General features: G+C 40.7%; 1 protein-coding gene across 2 annotated transcripts in view; it reads left to right on the forward strand.

Annotated features, from left to right (window-relative positions):
* The first annotated feature begins 1,662 nt into the window (after positions 1 to 1,662).
* tbc1d4 (TBC1 domain family, member 4) overlaps positions 1,663 to 20,169 on the forward strand; it is a 128,874-nt gene continuing 110,367 nt past the window's right edge. For both annotated transcript variants that reach the window (XM_020462295.2, XM_020462296.2), the window contains exon 1: positions 1,663 to 2,743. In XM_020462295.2, coding sequence (XP_020317884.1) covers positions 2,321 to 2,743 — 423 coding nt within the window. In that variant the 5' untranslated portion in view covers positions 1,663 to 2,320. The remainder of the gene's footprint in view (positions 2,744 to 20,169) is intronic.

A 20,169-nucleotide genomic window follows, 5' to 3' on the forward strand; every position in this document is an offset into this window, starting at 1 on the left:
CAGTGAACCATTGCATTTCTGTTCAGAATTTTGTATCAAGACTGCCCAAATGTGCCGAATTGGTTTATTAAGAACTTTTCATGTTCAAAACTGTGCACGCTCCTCAAACAATGATCACTGGATCATTCTTTCACTGTAATAGCTACTGTAAATGGAATAGTGCAGTTTTAAGCTTTCTGCCCATATCAGACATGTCTATGTCCTGGGAATTTTTCTTGTTACTTACAACCTCATTCTAATCACATTAGCCTATGTTAGCTCAACCATCATGTGGGGTGGGGGAGCACAGATCCTGTAGAGGTTCAAACAACTGTCAGGGTAGAGCACATCACTTCTAAAATGAGATCATACGATCCTGAAGAAGGTCAAAACTGTAACTAAGCCAGTCAGGAGCATTCAATGTCATCTTGACAGAAACTCCAGTCAAATCAATTTAAATTCAATCAAATGTTATTGGTCACATCCACATGGTTAGCAGATGTTATTGCGTATGTAGCAAAATGCTTAAGCTTCTAAAACTGACAGTGCAGCAGTATCTAACAATTTCAAAACAAAGCCTAATATCTAACAAATTTCACAAAACCTAATACACACAATCTAGTAAAAGAATGGGATAAGAATATATAAGTATAAAATATATGGATGAGCAGTGACAGAGCGGCTAAGATGCAATAGATAATACACAATAAATAGTGAAGGATACAGTATACATTATATACATATGAGATGAGTAATGCGAGATATGTAAACATTCTTAAAGTGGCATTATTAAAGTGACTAGTGTTCCATTTATTAAAGTGGCCAATGATATCAAGTCTATGTAGGCAGCCGCCTCTCTGTGCTAGTGATGACTGTTGAACAATCTGATGGCCTTGAGATAGAAGCTGTTTTTGAATCTCTCTGTCCCAGCTTTGATGCACCTGTATTGACCTCGCCTTCTGGATGGAAGCGGGGTGAACAGGCAGTGGCTCAGGTGGTTATTGTCCTTGATGGTATTTTTTGCCTTCCTGTGGCATCGGGTGCTGTAGGTGTCCTGGAGGGCAGGTAGTTTTCCACTGGTGATGCTTTGTGCAGACCACACCACCCTCCAGAGAGCCTTGCGGATGCTCTCAATTGTGCACCTGTAAAAGTTGAGGGTTTTCAGGGACAAGCCACAATTTTTCAACCTCCAGAGGTTGAAGAGGCGCTGTTGCGCAGGAGCACTTCTACTTTCCAAATCTACAGTTTAGCCCAGAGGAGCCTCACTGTTCATTTTGCTGCCCTTAAAGAGGGGCCAATCAACAACAACAAAAAATAATTTGAACCACAGGAGGTTGGTGGCACCTTAATTGGGGAGGACGGGCTCGTGGGAATGACTCGAGTGGAATGGTATGGTATCAAACCCTTCACCAAACACATGGTTTCCATGTGTTTGATGCCATTCCAGTTGCTCTGTTCCAGCCATTATTATGAGCCGTCTGCCCCTCAGCAGACTCCACATTTAGGCTTGGGAACATTAACAAAAAAAATCACATATCTCATAGAAATACTTTAAATTATTATTTGTATGATATCAAGTATACAACGTATATTTATTTTTCGCCGTATTTATTAATTTACAAAGTATACATGACGGGAATCTTATTGTGAAAGATTCAAAAAAATCCGTGACCCGGAAGTACTTAGTTATTCTTGCCTGCATTACAGCAGCCGTATCTCAAACTCATGGCACCGGAGAGAACGATAAATAAACAGCCGAATATAGTTTTTTCCCAGTGATAAATGACACACTTGTCTTTGCAAAGGGAACTATCTGCTCTCGTTGGAACTGCGATTTTGGAGAATTACCCAGCATTTTAAAAGGTGTTTTCTTCTGGCCTTTCACAGTTTACCGTGCTCCAGACGCAACGTTCTAGCACACTTCACAAACTTCAACACGGTTTGGGAACTGCTCGGTCGTCCTCGTACAAATGTGACCTGGCAACACCGGTAAACCACGAACTGAGCTGTCACTTCTAGGTTACGACAGTAACCACCTTGTGAGGATCTGATCTGGGTAGCGAGTGCTGCAGTTTCGAGCAACACGAGGAACGCGTGCTTATGTTACTTTTCTGCGCTAACTTTCTTACCTCTCAACAGGACTTCATCGTGAACGATGGATTATTAACTGTTTACATATATTCAAGCGTGTATCTAGCCAATCAGCTGAATTGGGCAAAAAAAATTTGATCGATTATCGATGTTATTCATCGATTAAGGGCTGCATCAATTGCTAGAATTGAAATCAGCAATTAGGCGTTTGAATAGTTTAGTCTCTCCATTGTCCTATAATTAAACGGAGATGGAGGGTCGGGATGACAAAGGGAATAAAGAGAGTAATCTCTCGAAGCCAGATATTCAAAAGTTTGCTCTCTGGTACATCGGCTGGTCCTCCTTGGACAAGCGTACTACCCTGCCCATGCTGCCGTGGTTGGTGGCGGAGATCCGGAAGAAAAGTGAGAAGAACGAATCGGGACGCGAGACTTGTTCCGTCCAGGCCAGAGAAGTTCAACTGGTGCTCACCCCGCCGTTTATTCGATGTGTGCCCGCCAACAATGTCGCCAACTCGTCCGTCTTCATCTTCGAGCATAAAGCGCAGTTCATCTCACGTTTTATCCACAACAGTAATGACCTCACTTATTTCGCCTACCTTATCCGGAGCCAGCCCGACAACCCGGAGTCTGAGATGGCATGCCATGTCTTCAGGGCATACGACCCCAACCAGGTAGGCTGTTATACATAGCGGCGGGAAGTAGGGGTGCTGCACAACCCCCTGATAAATCACCCCTGAATGTATTCCCGGGGCTATGTTCTTATATCATTTAGGCACATATGTCACTGTCAGAACTACAGTACATCCAAACATGTTGCCATCATGCTGGCTTTACAGGTACACTCAAGTTTTGATCAATGCCAATTGTGCATCAATGAATACCTATTCTTTAATTTGCAAGAATGTGGAGGTATGGTCCCATATTCAGCAACCTTTATAAATGGGTCAAGTACAACTGCCACATTGTTGCACCAGCTACTGGTAAGCTTAAGCCATAAAACAATGGTCAACCTTTGGAGAACTCAGAACTTTACCACATGGTCCTCTGTGTGGTAGGTCTAGTGATCTCCACCCGGCACAGCCAGAAGAGGACTGGCCACCCCACATAGCCTGGTTCCTCTCTAGGTTTCTTCCTAGGTTTTGGCCTTTCTAGGGAGTTTTTCCTAGCCACCGTGCTTCTACACCTGCATTGCTTGCTGTTTGGGGTTTTAGGCTGGGTTTCTGTACAGCACTTTGAGATATCAGCTGATGTAAGAAGGGCTATATAAATACATTTGATTTGATTTTGATAAAATGCTGTGCTAAGGGTATTTGGAAAGATTCCTCAAACACACTCTTTAGAATCACCGGATCGCCCAATAAAGACAGGCCTATATTGATTGGTAAATAAAAACATGATTTTGCAGTTGGTATTAAGTATTTAGTCCATTGTGGTGTTGGGATAAAATTTGCCCGGTAATGGACTAAAGGAGCCTAACTCCTTATAGTCTAAGGACCTTACATCCTCTGTTTAAAGGCAAAGTGTCTCAAAGCCAAAAGAGACAAATAATCTATTTAAATGTGAATCGATTCTCAATTCCTATATGCTTCTAGAAACAGCCCCTCTACTTTCATATCATAAAAAATAATTTCACAAATGCAAAATACACATGTATTGTGCATTGTTTTAACATGGTTGCAGTCTTCCGTTTACACACAGGGTTTCGGAGACACCGATAGCTAGTTAGCACAGGTAGTCCACTCTGTCTGTTTTCTGTAAACAAGCAGTGTAACATGGAAATATGGGTGTGTGGGAACTGTAGCTGTTAAAGGTGTGCATCAATTTAAATTTGTTTTATTTTTTGAAAATGTATTTCTTGCTGATATGAAAAATAATGTCCTTATGCTTCCAAAACCGTACTGCAAGCAATGAGTGTTAATGTTCAGACCGAGCGTCAGTGTTTTTAACAGCACTCCCCAGTACAGAAGACGCCTTCCTTCAATGACTCTTATGTGTAATGGAACTGAGAGTTATGATCAAGGGCTAGGATAGAATAGAATAGGAAACCTGTATTTAAATATAGGCTAAAATAATCCAGATCCGGGCTGTATCCGTATGATTCAGGGGATCAAACGTTTGTCAGACTGTGTTTGACAAGGGATTCATAGGCCCAATATTCTGTATTGACGTGCGTGCCTCCCATGCCCTGGCTTGTGCTTCATGTTTACACTTGAGTCACGTGGTATGGGGTAGCCGGCCAAGAATTCTGAACTCCAAGATACTCGATGGTGCGAGGCAATGGGTTTTGGCAAAGTGTAGCCTACCTCCGACTTCATCGATACTTGTAAAAATGTCCATTCTTTCATGCGTAACTTGTATCAATGTTTGTCCTGTGTAGTTGCATTATTTTCTTTGTGTGCTGCAACCCGCTAGCTTCTGAAAACAGTGCAGCGTTTAATGTTAGCTTGTGGGATCAGGCGGCTTTGCGAGGCTAGCAATCCATATTTTTTTTTAGTAACTTCATTCTATGTGACCTCTGTCAAATTGTGCATACAATGATGGGGTTGCTGACATCTCCCTTGGCGGAGGTCGCATAAACTGTTATTTTTACGAACTCAGGATTGCAGCACCCAAAGAAAACAACTTGCAGCACTAGGCAAGGCAACATGAGCAGCATTCCCCAGTTTAGCTTGCTAGGGTTGATGTTATGCAGGTTAAACAGGCTGGGTAGAAACGTGCCAGATGGACCATGAGGAACGCACCTTCCCCCACAACGACTAGGCTGTGTTCCTCTGGCTAGCTACCTCTCTGCACTTATCGGATTGCCATTACCACACACACAACTTTTCTTTGTAGGAATGATTGATCACTGTTTCTGAAGTGCTTTGTTTTGACACGTACTCTACACCTGGAACAGCTAGGCCTATGCATGGCGTGTTGCTCACTGCATAGGAGAAGACATGCCCAGGCCACAGTTACCTTAGGAAAAAAAAAGTGGAGTTATTTTAGGACACTTAGAATTTAAGTGCTGTTTTGCAGGACAAAGAAGGATTAGAAGACACACACAAGCTCCAATTGATTCTGAGAATATGCTTGTTATAGAAATTGCTTGTAGACAGATTTTGTCAAGCTTGAGGACTTGGGTTAACGTTCTTCTGGATCTATCAGACTTAGACACGTTAAGGGGATGTCGTGGTACGTTTCAGAAGAAAGAGTTCCCTGACAAAAGTATGATTCATTATGAACAATAGCACAGAGTGGATATGCATGAATGTGTGCAGGCCTATGGTGCATTTTCTCTGGTTGTTGCGTTCTCTAATATGGTGCATCTATTCTCTAATTGTGTAATGTGTTAGCTTGATCACGTTAGATGGCTTTAGAGCGGTTTTTATTTGCTAGCCTAATTGAATGTTAGCTAGATTAGTGTCTTTTTAGTCTAAACGCTCATTTTCATCTGACAGCACAGATTCAATTCAGTTAGTGCATATGTGCATTCAGTGTCTTAGATCAGTCAGAAAAAGTAATAACTTAGTTACTTATAGACAACACTGAATGCCACAGCATCACAAATAGCACAACAATACAATATGCATGGCTTATAGTTGCTATGACCCTTAACTTGGCTAGGAGTCCAGTCGAGTTCTCGCAGCTGGCAGATTGGCACTGACACACCCCTCTCTCATGCCAACCTGTTCTGAGAAATGTTGTATTGGTCACTGGGTGAATAAATAAAGAATGCCTTCATTCAGCGCGTGGTGGCCCCATGTGCTATAATTAACCTTCTGCACCACCACCTGTAGGTGGAGCAATGACTATTTCAGCCAAAACAGTGGCCTCATTTGAATATATTTGAAAATGCATCCTTCCGTCGTACTTTGAGGTAGCTTAATCACTGATCAGACATGACATGATAGGCTTCCACTGTGTTGCTGTCACCATTCTCACAACTATCAAATCATGTTGTATCAGGGATTTCTTCAAGGGTGGGAAGAAGCAAGGATGCATTTTATGCTATTCAAACAGGTTCAAAGTTAGTTGGGCAGTATCCAGATTTGCATACCGTTTTTGTTTCATACCAGGGTATACAGTATTACTGGAAGTGCACACAATGGGCGCCATTTCTTTTTTTGGTATCCACAAAACTATTTAGGCAACATGAATCTTGATCCAGGAGGGACTTGATTATCTTTGCTGTGACCAATAATCTTGATCTTGCCATTTAGCTAGCAGGTTAGCAAACCAAATGCATAGCATTACTACATTAAAAAAACAAACTTGTTCCTTTTTCACTACACTACCGTTCAAAGTTTGGGGTCACTTAGAACATTCATTTTTTTGTTTATGAAAGAAAAGCAAAAAATGTTGTCCATTTAAAGAACAATAACATCATTGATTAGAAATACAATGTAGACATTGTTAATGTTGTAAATTACTATTGTTGCTGGAAACAGTCCATAGATACTTTTTAAAAATTATCAGCAACCATCACTCCTGTGTTCCAATGGCACGTTGTGTTAGCTAATCCAAGTTTATCATTTTAAAAGGCTAATTGATCATTAGAAAACCCTTTTGCAATTATGTTAGCACAGCTGAAAACTTTTGTCCTGATTTAAAGAAGCAATACAACTGGCCTTCTTTATACTAGTTGGAGCATCAGCATTTGTGGGTTCGATTCCAGGCTCAAAATGGTCAGAAACAAAGAAATGTCTAATGAAACTCGTCAGTCTATTCTTGTTCTGAGAAATGAAGGCTATTCCATGCGAGAAATTGCCAAGAAACGGAAGATCTCGTACAACGCTCTGTACTACTCCCTTCACAGAACTGCACAAACGGGCTCTAACCAGAATAGAAAGAGGAGTGGGACGCCCCGGTGCACAACTGAGCAAAATGACAAGTAAATTAGTGTAAGTTTGAGAAACAGATGCCTCACAAGTCCTCAACTGGCAGCTTCATTAAATAAACTCACCAAAAAAAGAAACATGCTTTTTTTCAGGACCCTGTCTTTCAAAGGTAATTCGTAAAAATCCAAATAACTTCACAGATCTTCATTGTAAAAGGTTTAAACACTGTTTCCACTGCTTGTGAACCATAAACAATGGAACTGTCTTTAAGACATGAACAGCTTACAGACGGTAGGCAATAAAGGTCATAGTTAGGAAAACTTAGTAGAAAGGCCTCTTTAGTGTACTAACACTGAAAAACACCAAAAGAAAGATGCCCAGGGTCCCTGCTCATCTGCGTGAACATGTTTTAGACATGCTGCAAGGAGGCATGAGGACTGCAGATGTGGCCAGGGCAATAAATTGCAATGTCCGTACTGTGAGACGCCTAAGACAGCGCTACAGGGAAACAGGACAGCTGATCGTCCTCGCAGTGGCAGACTACGTGTAACATGGATCGGTCCATCCGAACATCACACCTGCGGGACAGGTACAGGATGGTAACAACTGCCCGAGTTACACCAGGAATGCACAATCCCTCCATCAGTGCTCAGACTGTCCGCAATAGGCTGAGAGAGGCTGGACTGAGGGCTTGTAGGCCTGTTGTAAGGCAGGTCCTCACCAGATATCACCGGCAACAACGTTGCCTATGGGCACAAACCCACCGTCGCTGGACCAGACAGGACTGGCAAAATGTGCTCTTCACTGACGAGTCGCGGTTTTGTCTCACCCAGGGTGGATGGTCGGATTTGCATTTATCGTCAAAGGAACACTGAGACCTGTACTCTGGACCGGGATCGAGGTGGACGTTCCGTCATGGTCTGGGACGGTGTGTCACAGCATCATCGGACTGAGCTTGTTGTCATTGCAAGCACTCTCAACGCTGTGCATTACAGGGAAGACATCCTCCTCCCTCATGTGGTACCCTTCCTGCAGGCTCATCCTGACATGACCCTCCAGCATGACAATGGCACCAGCCATACTGCTCGTTCTGTGTGTGATTTCCTGCAAGACAGGAATGTCAGTGTTCTGCCATGGCCAGCGAAGAGCCCGGATCTCAATCCCATTTAGCACGTCTGGGACCTGTTGGATCGGAGGGTGAGGACTAGGGCCATTCCCCCAAGAAATGTCCGGGAACTTGCAGGTGCCTTGGTGGAAGAGTGGGGTAACATCTCACAGCAAGAACTGGCAAATCTGGTGCAGTCCATGAGAAGGAGATGCACTGCAGTACTGAATGCACTGGTGGCCGCACCGGATACTGACTGTTACTTTTGATTTTGGATAAAAGGGATCTTGAAGAAGGATGGCTCTCTACATTTTTCAACACCATGCCCATACCCTGTGGACAACGCTTAATTGGAGCCAATTTCCTCCAACAACAGGACAATGACTCAAAGCATAGCTCCAAACTATGCAATAACTATTTAGGGAGGAAGCAGTCAGCTGGTTTTCTCTCTATAATCGAGTGGCCAGCACAGTCACTGGATCTTAACCCTATTGAGCTGTTGGGGGAGCAGCTTGACCGTATGCTACGTAAGTGCCCATTAAGCCAATCCAACTTGTGGGAGGTGCTTCAGGAAGCATGGGGTGACATCTCTTCAGATTACCTCAACAAATTGGCAACTAGAATGCCAAAGGTCTGCAAGGCTGTAATTGCTGCAAATGGAGGATTCTTTGACGAAAGCAAAGTTTGAAGGACACAATTATTTCATTTGAAAATCATTATTTAGAACCTTGTCAACATATTGACTATTTCCTATTTATTTTGCAACTAATTTCATGTATATTTTCATGGAAAACGAGGACATTTCTAAGTGACCCCAAACTTTTGAACGGTAGTGTATGTTAATGACAATTTGGGCTTTCCACAATGTAATTTGACTTTTAATTTGCATATATAATCCAACAAAAGGTTGACAATAATATTACATGTTTTTGGATTAGTCATTTTGCTTGAATATATAAATATAATATAAATATTTAAAAAAAAAATCTATAATTACAACAGTGACCAGTAACACATCAAATCTTGAGACCTATTCTATTAAAACTATAAGGAACATTAACACCGGTGACATCTGCAGAAATATAGATTATTTAAGATGGCGCCACAGTAGCTCAAACCACACCTCTTAAATTGTGAATAAATCATTTGATCAGTTATTTTAGTCAAGTTTCCTTTCCCCCTTACTAAAAACTGTAACACCGCCGGTGATACATCATAAGGCTTCGCATGAAATTACCGTAAAGACAATCGTACTACCAATTATCACCATTTGGCGCTCAAATAGATTACAAATATTATGGACACTTTGGAACTGGTCGATAAATGGAGGCTTAAAAACACTGACCTTTTATAAGATATATTTGAAAGAGGCTAAATCAAGCTAGTCAGATTGATTACTTTCTGGTATCCTTTTTCTATGGTGCCAAAAGTGAAAAAAGTACGTATTGAATGCGATCAGCTTATAGCCCTCCATGTAACTACGACAGACTTTCCACGAGAGCGGGGAATTTGGAAATGTGATGAGTTTATTAACGGACAGTAAATTAATGAAAGCTAAGGAGTTACGTTTTTTTTCTTGTGTAATACAGGTTCAGTGTATCCACTTACAGAATAGGAGGCCTTTTTAAGTGTGTTTTTATAGGCCATTCAATTAGAGGTCGACCAATTTTGAATCGGAATGGCCGATTTCAAGTTTTCATAACAATCGGAAATCTGTATATATATTTTTTTTGGGGGACATTTATTTAACTAGGCAAGTCATTTAAGAACACATTCTTATTTTCAATGACGGCCTAGGAACGGTGGGTTAACTGCCTTGTTCAGGGGCAGAACGACAGATTTCTTTCCCTTGTCAGCTCAGGGATTCAATCTTGCAACCTTACAGTTAACTAGTCCAACGCGCTAACCACCTGCCTCTCATTGCACTCCACAAGGAGGCTGCCTGTTACGCGAATGCAGTAAGCCATGGTAAATTGCTAGCTAGCATTAAACTTATCTTTATAAAAAACAATCAATCATAATCACTAGTTAACTACACATGGTTGATATTACTAGTTTATCTAGCGTGTCCTGCGTTGCATATAATCGATGCAACGCAGGGGGATGATATAACAAAAGCGCATTTACGATTAAAGCACAATCGTTGCATGACTGTACCTAACCATAAACACCAATGCCTTTCTTAAAATCAATACACAGAAGTATACATTTTTAAACCTGCATATTTAGCTAAAAGAAATCCAGGTTAGCAGGCAATATTAACCAGATGAAATTGTCACTTCTCTTGCGTTCATTGCATGCAGAGTCAGGGTATATGAAACAGTTTGGGCCGCCTGGCTCGTTGCAAACTAATTTGCCAGAATTGTACTTAATTATGACATAACATTGAAGGTTGTACAATGTAACAGCAATATTTAGACTTAGGGATGCCATCCGTAAATGTTCCGTATTTCACTGAAGTAGTAAACGTTTTTTTCGAAATGATCGTTTCTGGATTCGACCGTATTAATGACCAAAGGCTCATATTTCTGTGTGTTATGTTATAATTAAGTCTATGATTTGATAGAGCAGTCTGACTGAGCGACGGTAGGCAGCAGCAGGCTCGTAAGCATTCATTCAAACAGCACTTTCGTGCGTTTTGCCAGCAGCTCTTCGCTGTGCTTCGAGCATTGCGCTGTTTATGACTTCAAGCCTATCAACTCCCGAGATTAGGCTGGTGTAACCGATGTGAAATGGCTAGCTAGTTAGCGGAGTGCACGGATAATAGCGTTTCAAACGTCACTCGCTCGGAGACTTGGAGTGGTTGTTCTCCTTGCTCTGCATGGGTAACGCTGTTTCGAGGGTGGCTGTTGGCGATGTGTTCCTGGTTCGAGCCCAAGTAGGGTCGAGGAGAGGGACGGAAACTATACTGTTACACTGGCAATACTAAAGTGCCTATAAGAACATCCAATAGTCAAAGGTATATGAAATACAAATGGTATAGCGAGAAATAGTTCTATAATAACTACAACCTAAAACATCTTACCTGGGAATATTGAAGACTCCTGTTAAAAGGAACTACCAGCTTTCAATATGTTCTCTTGTTCTGAGCAAGGAACTTAAACGTTCGCTTTTTTACATGGCACATATTGCACTTTTACTTTCTTAAACCAAATTGAACATGTTTCATTGTTTGAGGCTAAATTGATTATATTGATGTATTATATTAAGTTAAAATAAGTGTTCATTCAGTATTGTTGTAATTGTCATTATTATACAAAATGTCAGATTAATCGCTATCAGCTTTTTTTGGTCCTCCAATAATCGCTATCGACGTTGAAAAATCATAATCGGTCGACCTCCTACATTCAATTAATTGTTCATCCCAAAAACAGATTTGTTTATGCTGGAATACTATAATTCAGGAAATATTTAAGTCAGTTCCAGTACCATATTTACAGTGCATTCGGAAAATATTCCACATTTTGTTACGTTACAGCCGTATTCTAAAATTAAGGAAAATATAGAATTTAATCAATCACACTACACACAATACCCAATAATGACAAAGTGAAACAGGTTTCTAGAAATTTTAGCAAATGTATTACAATTTAAAAAAAACATACATCAGGTCCTTTGCTATGACACTCAATTGAGTTCAGGTGCATCCTGTTTCCATTACTCATCCTTGATGTTTCTACAACTTGATTGGAGTGCACCTGTGGTAAATTCCATTGATTGGACATGATTTGAAAAGGCACACACCTGTCTATATAAGGTCCCACAGTTGACAGTGCATCTCAGAACAAAAACCAACCATGATGTCGAAGGAATTGTTCGTAGAGCTCCAAGTCAGGATTGCGTTGAGGCACAGATCTAGGGAAGGGTACCAACATATTTTTGCAGCATTGAAGGTCCCCAAGAACACAGTGGAAGAATGGAAGAAGTTTCCCGGACAAAACTGAGCAATCAGGGGAGAAGGCCCTTTGGTCAGGGAGGTGACCAAGAACCTGTTGGTTCCTCTTTGGAGATGGTTGTCCTTCTGGAAGGTTCTTCCATCTCTGCAGCACTCCACCAATCTGTCCTTATATGGTAAAGGGGCCAGATGGAAGCCACTCCTCAGTAAAATGCACATGACAGCCAGCTTGGAGTTTGCTAAAAGGCACCTAAATATTCTCAAACCATGAGAAACCAGATTGATAAAACGAAGATTGAACTCTTTGGCCTGAATGCCAAGCGCCAGATCTGGAAGAAACCTAACACCATCCCTACGGTAGCATCATGCTGTAGGGATGTTTTTCATCGACTAGGATTGAGGGAAAGATGAACAGAGCAAATTTCAGAGATCCTAAATGAAAACCTGTTCCAGAGCGCTCATGACCTCAGACTGGGGCAATGGTTCACCTTCCAACAGGACAATTACTCTAAGCACACAGCCAAGACAACACAGGAGTGGCTTTGGGACAAGTCTCTGAATGTCCTTGAGTGGCCCGGACTTGAACCCGAACTAACATCTCTGGAAATAGCTGTGCAGCGATGCTCCCCATCCAACCTGACAGGGCTTGAGAGAATTTGCAGAGAAGGATGGGAGAAACTCTCCAAATACAGGTGTGCCAAGCGTTGTAGCGTCATACCCAAGAAGACTCGAGGCTATAATCACTGCCAAAAGTGCTTCAACAAAGTACTGAGTGAAGGGTCTTTTTGACATAAAAAATATATATATTTGCAAGAAATGTTGCTTTGTCATGGGGTATTATATGTAGATAAAAATATTTATTCAATTTTAGAATAAGGCGGTAACAAAATATGGAAAAAGTCAAGTGCTCTGAATACTTTCTGAATGCACTGTATATGTGCAGGGATACTGGAGTGATGGAGGTAGATATGTATAGGTTTAAAGGGACTAGGCAACAGGGTATAAAATAAACAGAGTAGCAGCAGCTTGAATGTCAGTAGGTGTGTTGAGTCAGTATACATGTATGTACATATGTGTGGGTGTTGGAAAAACAGTATGTGTGAGTTTGTGGGGCCCTGTCAGTGTACATAGAGAGTGCAAATATTGACATACAAGGTAAACTCCACCTGATATAGAGGTCCTGGATGTCAGGGAGCTGGGCCCCAGTGATGTACTGGGCTGTCTGCACAACCCTCTGTAGTGCAACTAGTTTGAGGGCGGTGCTATTTCAATACCAAGCAGTGATGCAGCCAGTCAATATGCTCTAAATGGTACAGCTGTCGAACCTTCTCAAACTTTTTCAACCTCCTGAGTAGGAAGAGGCACTGTTGCCCTTTCTTCACGATTGTGTGTGTTTGGACCATTTTAAGTCTATAGTGATTTGGGCACCAAGGAAGCTGTCTACCTGCTCCACCGTCACCCCTTTGATGTGGATGGGTGTGGGCTCGCCACCCTGTTTCCTATAGTCCACGATCAGCTCCTTGGTCTTGCTGATGTTGAGGGAGAGCTTGTTGCTCTGGCACCACACTGCCAGGTTACTGACCACCTCCCTGTAGGCTGACTCCTCGTTGCCGGTGATCATGCCTACCCCCATTGTGTCGTCCGCAAACTTGATTATGGTGTTGGAGTTGTGCGTGGCCCCACAGTTGTGGGTAAACCGGGAGTACAGCAGGGGACAATAAAAATAAAAAAAATAAATCCTTTGAAGTTCCCCCAACTTCACTTGAAGGGTGCTGTGATATAATTTTCCTTAAACATCGGGTTAAACTAGCAGCAACACAAACTTACAATTACAAAGGACAAACTACGGTTGGCAATTTACTCCTTTTCGACTGGGAAAACCCCTTGATGGCATTGCAATAGAAATATATCAAACATTTTATAAAGTATTGAAAGATCCACTACTAGCATGTTTGAATTATTCACAAATTGTAAACTGCCTGACACACAAAAAGAAGGGTTGACTACTCTCCTACTGAAGCAGGAGCCGGGGGGACAGTATAACGACCCAGTGTCTCTAAAAGATTGGAGGCCTCTCACCCTTTAATGCAAAAATATTGTTAACATGTATTGCTCAGAATTGAATATTTAAGGGATTAGAGATGAATGGATTAGAAACAAAGGTATCAGTGTATGCTGATTATTCAAGTTCTCTCTCACAATATTCAACTCTGAACGGTCTTATTTAGGACCTGGATCATTTCTCAAGTTTATCTTGATTTAAAACCCAGAAGTTGCAGCAAAAAATTACAGTACGTAAGATCAAACAAAAAAACCTACTTAACATTTGCATTGGTAAGGATTCGGCATCTAAAGGACACACTTTAATTGCTATATGGTCTCCCAGTTTAAAGATGGTGCAGTGATGTGCTTGGTGTGCACATTCCTGAAAAGTTGAATGCTCTTGCAACTATTGATTTTGATAGAAAACTTTGTAAAATAGATAGGATGTCCATCTATGGGGGAATTACACTGATGAATTCTCTAGTGATACCACAGTTTACATATCTATTCGTGGCTCTACCGACTCCAGGATAATGTTTTTTTTCTTTCAAGTTATAGGAACAAAAAATACTATGTTTTATTTGGAATGGGAAAACCCAATAAAAAATAAAAATAATAATAAAAAAATAAAAGTTAACCGGGTATATTTCATTAATAAATTAGTTTGGAGGGATAAAACTTAAATATCAAGGCATTAAACCTCTGTTAAAACTTATATTATACCAAAACGATATCTAAATCCAAACTGGTTTCTAGTAGGCTAATAAGAGGGGCACATCCACTGTTTTAAAATGGGGGGCCTTTGCTCTTATACAGATTGAAAACTATGCATTTCCGGTGACAATGGAACCCTGTTTAAAGTGGCCTTATTTTTAAATGAAGCTATACAGAGTTGGTTACAATTCCAATTATATCCTCCAGTAGAGGCATAATCTGTATTACAGCAAATAATATGGCTAAACGCCAATGTACTGATGGAGGATTAAACCAATTTCTTTTTTTTTCGTTCTTTTTTTTCCGACGCCGGGAGAATTATGTCACCAATTAATCCATGTGTTTGCACAATAGGAAATTATAACCAACTCATTGCAGCTCTGCCACAGAAATGGCAATTAGGAATGAATTTGTTTTTCTGCCACCAATTAAAAATCATAAATGGCTTAAAATTACTAATACATTTTATGATTTATAACTGTTTCACTTACGGTCAAGAGGGTTTGCAACTATGCCACATAAAATTCAAGATAGTTGGGAACAGATTTCCGATGTCCCAATACCATGGTTTATGAACTGATATACAAAACAACAATTGATGCTACAAAAATTATGCTCAGTGTATAGGGTATTGAATAGTCAGACCGGTGCAGACTCTGTCATGTGGAAACAGAATCAATAGAGCATCTCTTTTGGTACTGTCCATAGGTGGCTTGTTTTTGGAGTCTGGTCCAGGAATGGTTTTTATGCCATAATATCAGTTTGCAGTTGGACCTGCATACCGTATTACTGGGGGATGTGAAGGACCACAGTCAATAAGAATTATCATTGTGCTTTTGGGAAAAATGTACATTTTGGGGGGGGGGGGGCAATTTCAGAAGAAATGTTGCAGATGGGGAGGTTCAAGTCCCCAGTGAGACACCATGGGAGAATGGAGGGATGTTTTACTAGAGGAAATGGCAGAATTATATTTTCTGGGGAAAGATGTGTGGCTGTCTGAAGGGTGGAATTGATGAGTGTTGGAATAATTATATACAGAAATGTACAGTATAAATGTTTGAGGTCCTCCAATCAGGAGTGGGAATATTATATATTTTGCGTTTCTCTTTTTATGTCTTGTGGTTTGGTTTCATGCTGTGGGTGTGCTCGCTTCCATGCCTGCCCGGGTATCGGGCGGGCATTGGCCGCCCTTGGAAGATACCTTTGGGCCGGGGGTGGTGCTTTGCCGGTGTGTCAGGGCGGGTAGCGGTGCGCGCAGCCATTTATATTGTCTGTGTATGTATTGTTATTTTACTTAGTTTTTTTAAATGAAGAAAAGAAACACAGGAAGAAAGCGTGCAGACTCACTATGTGCTTTTCAAAACAGCCCCGCCTCCATGAACCTTTGACACAGTAAGAAGTTGGCAAGGATGTTGCATTTTTTTTTTTTTTTTACGGTGGTTTTTACAATAGTGGAACACTAGTGACTTGAAATTCCCTGCAAATGATTTATAATATTTTGTTTAAGTAATCCACTAAATAACTAAAACTTTCCTTTTGTATTCTGACATTTTAAAGTGGGAGATTATTATTTTTATTTAACTCAATGTCACTAGTCATAACCCGATGGACAAGCCATTTTCATGTTTTTTTTTTTAAATATATTTTTTACAATATAACTGTCCTACATATGTTTTATTAACAATAAAACACAAATTAAAACACATTTTGGTGTTTAAGTAGGGGGACAGGAAAGCCACCATTTACCCCTATACGGTATATTCCCCCAAGCGTAGTCAAAGTACGTGTAGGCTCATTAAAGGAATACTCCAGTATTTTGGCAATGAGAGTCAGATGAACTCGTGGATACAGTTTTTTTTAATTTTTATATCACTGCATGCAGTTTGAAGGAAGTTGTTAACTAGTGTTAGCTCAATTGCTAACTAGCGTTAGGGCAATTATCGGAAGGCTATGGTAACTGCTAGCATGCTAGTGGATACCATATACTTACAGGCATTGTGCCGATGCTAGTTAGCATTGGCTCGCAAAACGACTTAATACTGGATGCAGAGGCAACCTAAAAATGGTATCAACGAGTTAATCTGACTCTGGGGAAGTAGATAAAAGGCTTCATTGCCAACATCCCGAAGTATCCCTTTAAAGCTAATTAAAGCATGCTGGAGCGGCATGTACTAAATAACAGGCTCTCTGTTTCTTTACTCAACATAGATCTATTATTGGCCCGGCAGCAACAGTGTATTAATCAGGGATGTGCACACATCTCCTGATCATTCTTGGACCACTGGGTGACCCTTAGCATGGAATCCACCTTCTGCTGTGTCCCTGGGTCTGTCCTGTTCTATTCTTTTTCTGACCCAGTCAACTCAAGGTCCCGGTGACACCTGGGCTGCCTAGTTTAGTCCCCCAAGTCAGGAGGTTGGTGCTAAAACCACTGACCCAGAATGGCTGAGGTCATCATAATGTGACTAAATTGTGACTAACAATGTAGGCTATTGTGTGTAGATTGCTAGTCAAGTAAGATTTATCTCTTTGCTAGTCAAAGAAGATTGCTGAGGATTTTTATTTAATCAATTTTATAATAAGGCTGTAATGTAACAAAGTGGACAAAGTCCATGGGTCTGAATACCTTCTGAAAACACGTATGTATGTATGCATACAGTACCAGTCAAATTTGAACACACCTACTCATTCAAGTAAAAAAAAATATAAAAAAATAAACTATTTTCTACATTGTAGAATAATAGTGAAGACATCAAAACTATGAAATAACACATGTACTCATGTTCTAACCAAAAAAGTCTAAATCTATTTGAGATTCTTCAAAGTAGCCACTCTTTGCCCTGATGACAGCTTCTGCCTCTGCAGTCCAACTCATCCCAAACCATCTATTGGGTTGAAGTCTGGTGATTTGTGGAGGCCAAGTCATCTGATGCAGCATTCCATCACTCTCCTTCTTGGTCAAATAGTCCTTACACAGCCTGGAGGTGTGTTGGGTCATTGCCTGTTGAAAACAAGTGATGGTCTCATTAAGCGCAAACCAAATGGGATGGCGAATCCCTGCAGAATGCTGTGGTAGCAATGCTTGTTAAGTGTACCCTGAATTCTAAATAGATCACTACAGTGTCACCAGCAAAGCACCATCACACCACCTCCTCCATGCTTCACGGTGGGAACTACACATGCGGAGATCATCCGTTCACCTACTCTGTCTCACAAAGACACAGCGGTTTGAACCAAAAATGTCAAATTTGGAATTTGAGTATCCGGAGCATCACCATTTGTGAGTTGGGTTACAGGCTCAAAATGTCCAGAAACAAAGCACTTTCTTCTGAAACTCGTCAGTCTATTCTTGTTCTGAGAAATGAAGGCTATTCCATGCGAGAAATTGCCAAGAAACTGAAGATCTTGTACAACGCGGTGTACTACTCCTGTCACAGAACAGCATAAATGGTCTCTAACCAGAATAGGAGTGGGAGGCCCCGGTGCACAACTGAGCAAGAGGACAAGTACATTAGATAAACAGACACCTCACAAGTCCTCAACTGACAGCTTCATTAAATAGTACCAGCAAAACACCAGTCTCAATTAGAGGTCGACCGATTGATTTTTCAACTCCGATACCGATTATTGGAGGACCAAAAAAAGCCGATACCGATTAATCGGCCGATTTTATTTATTTATTTTTTATTTATTTATTTTTTTTAATTTACTTTTGTAATAATTACAAGAATACTGAATGAACACTTATTTGAACTTAATATAATACATCAATATAATCAATTTAGCCTCAAATAAATAATGAAACCATGTTCAATTTGATTTAAATAATGCAAAAACAAAGTGTTGGAGAAGAAAGTAAAAGTGCAATGTGCCATGTAAGAATGCTAACGTTTACATTCCTTGCTCAGAATATGAGAACATATGAAAGCTGGTGGTTCCTTTTAACATGAGACTTCAATATTCCCAGGTAAGAAGTTTTAGGTTGTAGGAATTATAGTACTATTTCTCTCTATACCATTTGTATTTCATATACCTTTGACTATTGGATGTTCTTATAGGCACTTTAGTATTGCCAGTGTAACAGTATAGCTTACGTCCCTCTCCTTGCCGCTACCTGGGCTCGAACCATGAACACATCGACAATGGCCAACTTCGAAGCAGCGTTACCCATGCAGAGCAAGGGGAACAGCTACTCCAAGTCTCAGAGCGAGTGACGTTTGAAACGCTGTTAGCGCGCACCCCGCTAACTAGCTAGCCATTTCACATCGGTTACACCAGCCTAATCTCAGTAGGCTTGAAGTCATAAACAGTGCAATGCTTGAAGCATTGCGAAGAACTGCTGGCAAAACGCACTAAAGTGCTGTTTGAATGAATGCTTACGAGCCTGCTGGTGCCTACCATCGCTCAGTCAGACTGCTCTATCAAATCATAGACTTGGTTATAACATAACACACAGAAATACGAGCCTTAGGTCATTAATATGGTCGAATCCGGAAACTATCATCTCAAAAACCAAATGTTTATTCTTTCAGTGAAATACGGAACCTTTCCGTATTTCATCTAAGGGGTGGCATCCATTAGTCTAAATACTCCTGTTACATTGCACAACCTTCAATGTTATGTCGTAATTACGTAAAATTCTGGCAAATTAGTTTGCAACGAGCCAGGTGGCCCAAACTGTTGCATATACCCTGACTCTGCGTGCAATGAACGCAAGAGAAGTGACACAATTTCACCTGGTTAACCTCTTGAATCTAGGGGGCACTATTTTCATTTTTTGAAAAATAACGTTCCCTAAGTAAACGGGCTATTTTGTCAGGACAAGATGCTAGAATATGCATATAATTGACAGTTTAGGGTAGAAAACACTCTAAAGTTTCCAAAACTGTAAAAATATTGTCTGTGAGTATAACAGAACTGATATTGCAGGCGAAAGCCTGAGAAAAATCCAATCAGGAAGGGACTCTTATTTAGAAAGCTCTGCGTTCCTATGTGTCCCTATTGAGCAGTGAATGAGATATCAACCAGATTCCTTTTTCTATGGCTTCCATAATGTGTCTAGTGTCACAATACATAGTTTCAGGCTTTTATTTTGAAAAATGAGCCTGAACCTCAACATTGCGTCAGTGGTCAGCTGAAGTCTCTCAGTGTTTTGTGCGTTATTGTATATTATGACATTATGGAGCCAATTTGGATTACTTTTTGGCGTTGTAGTGACCGCAATTTCCGGTCGATTTCTCAGCCAAATGTGAAGAACAGAGCTATTTCGTCTACAAAAATATTTTTTGGGGAAAAAAGGAACATTTGCTGTCTAACTGGGAGTCTCGTGGGTGAAAACATCCAAAGCTCATCAAAGGTAAACAATTTAATTTGATTGCTTTTCTGATTTTCTTGACCAGGTTGCCTGCTGCTAGCTAGTCATAATGCTATGCTAGGCTATCGATAAACTTACACAAATGCCTATCTTGCTTTGGCTGTAAAGCATATTTTCAAAATCTGAGATGACAGGGCGATTAACAA

This window comes from Oncorhynchus kisutch, linkage group LG26 (assembly GCF_002021735.2).
Source record: "Oncorhynchus kisutch isolate 150728-3 linkage group LG26, Okis_V2, whole genome shotgun sequence".
NCBI lineage: Eukaryota > Metazoa > Chordata > Actinopteri > Salmoniformes > Salmonidae > Oncorhynchus > Oncorhynchus kisutch.